Genomic DNA, 6,000 nt, shown 5'->3' with positions numbered 1-6,000 from the left:
CAACATACTATAGTATGACCCTTCTATGCTATTCTGGACCGACATACTATATACTATGACTTTACTAATGCATTTTTTTCACGTGTTTTCGAAGACATACAATAGTATGACTCGTCTGATGCTGTTTTTGGACTCATACTATAGTGTAATTTTTAATGCTATTTTGGGCAACATACTGTAGCATGACCTTTTCATTCTGTTTTTTTACATGCTATATCATGACAATATTTGCCTTTTCAACAGCTTTTTCAACATGTAATATTCTGACATTTTTTGACACAATATACTGCAACATTTTTTGACATAATATACTATGACTTTTTCAACCATTTTTTGGACATGCTATAGTCTTACATTTTCCGACATATTATATTATGACCTTACATTTGCATTTTCATTTCATCATCTACTGAAAGTGTCTGTTGAGCGTTGATTTTTTTTCAAACTATTGAAGACGCAAAAAATGTTAGACATATTTGTGTTTATCTTTATATTTAAATTCATGAAGTATACACAATGCATCCTACACTATTACAATTTCCACACGTTGATAATGTTTTTGTTGTTGGATGATAAAGCTACGTTTTGGCATTTAATTAACCAAACAGCAGTCTGACTAAGAAGCTTGGAGCAAAATAAACATTGAAGACATAAAACATTGTTGTGAATTGAACTGTAGCACGGCAGCAGGTTGGTAGGTACAAGTAGGCAACATTAGTTATAGTTACAGAGTAGAAAATCATAACCAAAAACTCAATATTAACTTTTTAATTTTTGTTATATTCAACCCAGTGCCTTTCGAGGAACGGTCCATTGTTTTAACTTCATCTCAAACTTTCCTCTGATATCAATTCTGAATTTCCAATCAGATTCCACCTTCAAGTTAGATGCAATTTACAGTGACTGTTCATTCAGAAATAATAGCTTTGTTTTTTTTTTTTTCCTTCAGTTTAGTATTAGAATTAATTGATTAGAATATTGTTGAACCCTCTTTCTAGTCAGCCAAATATGAAAACACACAAACAAGCATGTTTAAACCTCCCCCAACCCCTTTGGACTGATTTAGAGTGCATGTCAGTTTGACCTCTGACAACTTCCCTCTGAAGTCCTGTGACTGAAAGTGTCACTCCTGTGATACTGATCCACACCTAAGGTGCAGAGTTTCACTTCTGGCAGTTAACTGTGTGTGTGTGTGTGCGTGGGGGGGTATATACAGTCAGTGGCCACCTCAATATTTCAATCCTCTCAGTACTGAGTAACATCTGCTTTTGCCTCCTGAACACATTGAATTCTGTGAGGCATGAATTCATCAAGGTGTTGAAAATGTTTCACAGATATTTTTGCCCCATGCTGGTTTGATATAGTCGATCAATTCCTGCAGATTTTTCGTGCTGCAAGATGCGTGTGCTGTGGTTATCCCGTTGTGCCTCATCCCAGAGGTGCTCTTACTGAGTCGAGTGCAGGCAGCTGGAATAAACACAAGTTCCTGTCATGTTACTGGATCTATCTAGAGGTGATGCTTTGTCACACAGCCAAAAAAAGATGCACTTGGACAGTAACCATGTTTTTGGACACTGTGACATTAAGGAACCCCATTGTGCAAGCCAAGAAACTCTTCTCACCATTACAATAGAGTCTACCCTTGAGTCAACACTGTATACAAGCTTTTTACACCAAGTCTGGCCCTCAGAATGATCGCTTCAATCATGTAGCATATCCTAATCATCAGTCACGTGGTTTTGGCAATCACCTACTATTGTCTAATTTTCTTGGACTTAAATGTCTACAATTGATATTAAAGACAAGTCACCATTCAAAAAGTATTGCATGCAGTGCAGAACTTATCTGACTTTGTGGCCTTCCAGTTTGTTTTAAACATAGACATTTTTTAAACATAGACATTTCTCATAGACGAGGCATGTTTTTTTCTTTGCATCTGACTGCACTGCTCCTGTTTCTCACCATCCAGTACAAAGATAACTAGCCTCCATCTAGCACCAACAATCATACCCTCATCCAGATCCAACATCTTGTCCTCTCTGAGTTTTTGTGAGGAAACCTCTTAAACGTGTCTGCGTGTTTGGAAGACTTTATGACGGCTTTAACAAGCAGGTATCCCTAATAAAGTGGCCACTGAGTGCTGGTTCTGTACGCAGCTTTACATGAAACAGTGTATTTCAGTGTTTGTGTGTAGTGGTTAAAGAGATCCCAAAGGTCTGACTGAAGTGTAAAAAGGCCTGACCCTGCGTGACCCTGCCAGTCAAGGGCAAAGGTCAGAGCAGCTGGTGCCAGAGAGTAGGAAGGAGAGGTTTAAAGGTGTGTTCAAGTGCAGAAGGAATTACAACGTTCGGTTAATGTGTGTTTCCATTTTGACTTTACATTTCCCATAAGTGATGTTTATGGTTTGTAACAAGCATTGCACCGCTCAGGGTTTAACAGTGTTCTAACACACATACACAAGGTTGGCCTGGTTTGGTGCTTTTTTTAGTTTCTTTGTGCTGGGACACCCAAACCAAACAAACCTCAAGCATGTTTTATGTCTAGAATTTGATGTGAGCAAAGTTATGTTGCTGTTGGTAATCACAGCAGCTTTTATGCTTCTGTCCTTGCCGTGAATTATCTATTTGTATCCACTAGTATAATCTTTATCGACCTTCAGATCAAGGCTTTGTCAGCAAACTTTTCTTTAGCATCATTCATATAAACATTTGAACATTAAAGGAACAACAGCCGGGGAAACTTTTTTCCCCTTACATGCATGCACACACTCATAACCTTAGTGCTTTTTCTTTCCCTTGGACTTCTACACACTGTCTCGCTCTTTCTTTTATACACACATTTTAACGTTATTTCAGTCAATTATTTTGCATCCAAACACATTTTTTTTTTAGTCTCACGCTCACAAACACCTACACCTCACAGTCAACACAAAACAAAAAAACATGCATACTCTCTCTCTCTCTCTCTCTCATACACACACACACACACACACACACACACACATATGCTCATTACATAAGCACATTCATGTACATACATTAAAAAAGAAAGGTATTGTTCAACGTAAATTAGAAAAAGCTCAGTTTGAAAAGGCGTCTATTAGCTCTCGTACCTAAAACAAAAGTTTTACAGGGACTGGTTGGTCTGTGCCAGTAGTTTAGAAGGGAGCACGCAGAACAGTAAGGAAGGACGGAGTGTTTTCTTTTCTATCCCGTCAGGACAGCAACAGTTCAGATGTCCTACCTTCCTTCTGCGGGTCTTTAAGATCAGCAGTACAAAGACAGAAATAAATGAAGCATTTCTTTCTTCTTTTTTTTTATGCTTTTCTTTCTGTGACTGGTGGAAGCACATTGTGTCTCTGGTACCGTTGTACTTCATCTTGTGTTTGTCAACCACTTCTCATCAGCACACTTAGCTGGAGTCATCTGGGGTGGAGAGGAGAATAAATGGATGGGGGTGATTTGATCAGGAGCTGTGGGAACAGGGAAATATGAGGACATTCTTGATTAGAGGAACAAGTAGCACAGTCTGTGGTAATGGTCATCCTGGGAATTAACGGTCAGTGTCAAGTTATGGCCTGGTGGGTTAAGTTAGGCGCTCAGAGGTTTCAGCGTGATGTAGCACTGAGCTCCAGACGTGGTCCGGGTAAAACTGGATGACAGGGTTATCAGGTTAAGTGGTCTCCTTGCCCTGGGTCCCAGTGACGGTCTTGATAGAGCTGAGTGTTCGGTTGAACCACGTCTTCTTGGCAGCCTGCACTTCATTGAGTGCAAGACCCAGGTGGTGCTCCAGGTCCTGAATGCAGAGAAAAGATCGCTATGATTATGACAGAACAAAAGCAGTTTAAACAAGTATGCCAATAATTAACAAGATGAAAAAATGTAGTTCAGGCCTCTGTAAGGTTTTTAAATATTTCTAGAATCTATTTTTACCACTTTGCCTTTCCTAAATCTGCAACTTTGATCCAAATTCCCTTACCACTCCAACAGACGCCATGAATCATATGAAATCCTCATCTTTCTTTTTTGACATCATTCCTGATAAACTCTGTTCTCATGATATCTTGTCAAAAAAGTAAATGCACTGTATGTTAAAAAAAGTCATTTTATAGTGTATAGAATAAGTCATAGTATAGTATGTCAAAAAATTATAACATTATAGAATGTGGCTCTCACTCTGTAGTTTGATTTGGGTCAAAGCTGTGTTTTGGGCGTACCTGGATTTTGCACTCAGCCTCCACCAGCTGCAGTTTGGTCTGGGCTAGTTCCAGCTCCATCTCTCTCAGCTGATTCTTCAAACCCTCCTTCTCCTCATCCATCTCCTCGGAGCCCCCAGCAGGTGCTGTGGTCACGGCAGCACGTACGCGACCTTCTTTATTGAAAAGACTACTGCACTTCTCACAGCCTTCCACTTTTGACTTGAGAAAGATAAAAGAAAGATAGAAAAGGTTAGAGGGAAAAAAGCTAATAACTGACATCTATACACCTTTAAGCTTGAGTAGAGTAAAATAAATGAGAGCAAAGGGCAGTGTTGTGGGGGGTAAAGGAACTGTGAAAGAATTCTTCCAGGTTAGATAAAAAATATAGGCCAGCAGCAGCATGCTGTCGGGGAAGAAAAAAAAAAAAAAAACGTGAAAAAAAAGTTGTAACGAAGCTCAAAGAGCATTTTTATAGCATATCGCAGTGTAACGTTTTTAGTGCATTCTAAATTATGACTGTTCATAACATACTATGATTTGTTATGGCATAGTGCACTGAGGTTTTTTGACATACATTACTGTTTTTTTACAATAATATACATACTATAGACACTATATTTTTTTTAATGAAAAACTACACAATGACCTTTTAAGGCATTCTTTGCTATGACTTTTTAAAGATGAGACCAGCAGAAAATGTCAACTTTTGTACACAAACAAAAAGTCTAACAGAACAACTAATGTATGCAGTTATCTGCAGCCATGTCCTTCTGTGAGGTGCCCCATCATCATTTTGCAGTAGCAATATTTATATAACTTGAAAAGAGATGGTGCTCTACTTAGTTACTGAAGCATTGCAGCTCATTAGTGTAGTATCCATACGAGCCCACTAAACTCTCCCTCTTCTGTCAGGGCTGCACTCCACCCTGACCTTTTGTCAATGAGCTCTTTTTGGGTGCCCTTGTATTAGATGTGCTATTATTGGGCTCAGAACATTTGTGCAAGCAGCAACAGAAAATCACTGCAAACAAACCCATACTGATTGAGCTGCAAGACAATGTGGAAATTCTACTTGTTCGTTCATTTTAGCACCTATCACTGTGGCAGAGGGGCGTTATTTTTGCCAGATGAGGTAAGCTATTCTGGAGGTGTTTGAAGGTGTAAAGAGCCTCGAACTATTTCAAGGTAATACCAGTGCAGCAGTAATACATACATACAAATGGTAGTTTTAGTGTTCCTGCTTCATTTGCTCTAAGTTTGGCTCAGTGGCAGTGCAGGCTGGGTACTGTTTAGTAGGTTGATTCCTTTGAGACCAGCACAGATAGATTAGTGCTTTCGCTCACAGTAACAAGCAGCAGTGTCCACAGCGCTGAAGCTCAAAGTCGCGGTGGTCTTTCTTGGTGACAACAATTGACTATGTTAGTTCCGATATTCCCTCAGAATTAATATTTCATAACACTATTACATTTCATTCGGATTAAACTGTCAACTGAGTTTAAAGCTGAATAGTAATCATACATCACGTTTTCAGGGCTCATCACTGCAGAAGTGAATGAGAGCATTAATGAAGCAGCGGAGTGCTTGAGCTGAAATCGTTTCTGTCGTCACTTTAAATAGAATTATAGTGAATAAGTATGTCAGTACATTATTTAAACATTTCTAATTAACACTGTTGTAACTTTGTTATATATTATTCACTGCACAGCACTGTTCCCCTACATCACTTCTAAGTGTGATTCCTGACAGTTATATTAGATTTGCTGCCCTTTTATTAGTTAACTATAAACGAGAGAAAAGAGCAC

At 38.9% G+C, this 6,000-nt stretch overlaps 1 protein-coding gene across 2 annotated transcripts in view; it reads right to left on the bottom strand.

The window, feature by feature from the left end:
* Nucleotides 1-464: 464 nt before the first annotated feature.
* Nucleotides 465-6,000, bottom strand: part of rabgap1 (RAB GTPase activating protein 1) — a 90,345-nt gene continuing 84,809 nt past the window's right edge. For both annotated transcript variants that reach the window (XM_042509320.2, XM_042509321.2), the window contains 2 exons: nt 4,217-4,417; nt 465-3,795 (listed from right to left, as the gene is read on the bottom strand). In XM_042509320.2, coding sequence (XP_042365254.1) covers nt 3,673-3,795; nt 4,217-4,417 — 324 coding nt within the window. In that variant the 3' untranslated portion in view covers nt 465-3,672. The remainder of the gene's footprint in view (nt 3,796-4,216; nt 4,418-6,000) is intronic.

This window comes from Plectropomus leopardus, chromosome 20 (genome assembly GCF_026936395.1).
Source record: "Plectropomus leopardus strain MGB_pleo_1.0 chromosome 20, ASM2693639v1, whole genome shotgun sequence".
Lineage (NCBI taxonomy): Eukaryota > Metazoa > Chordata > Actinopteri > Perciformes > Serranidae > Plectropomus > Plectropomus leopardus.
Note: the sequence above shows the minus strand (reverse complement) of the source record. Positions and strands in the feature narration are given on the sequence as shown.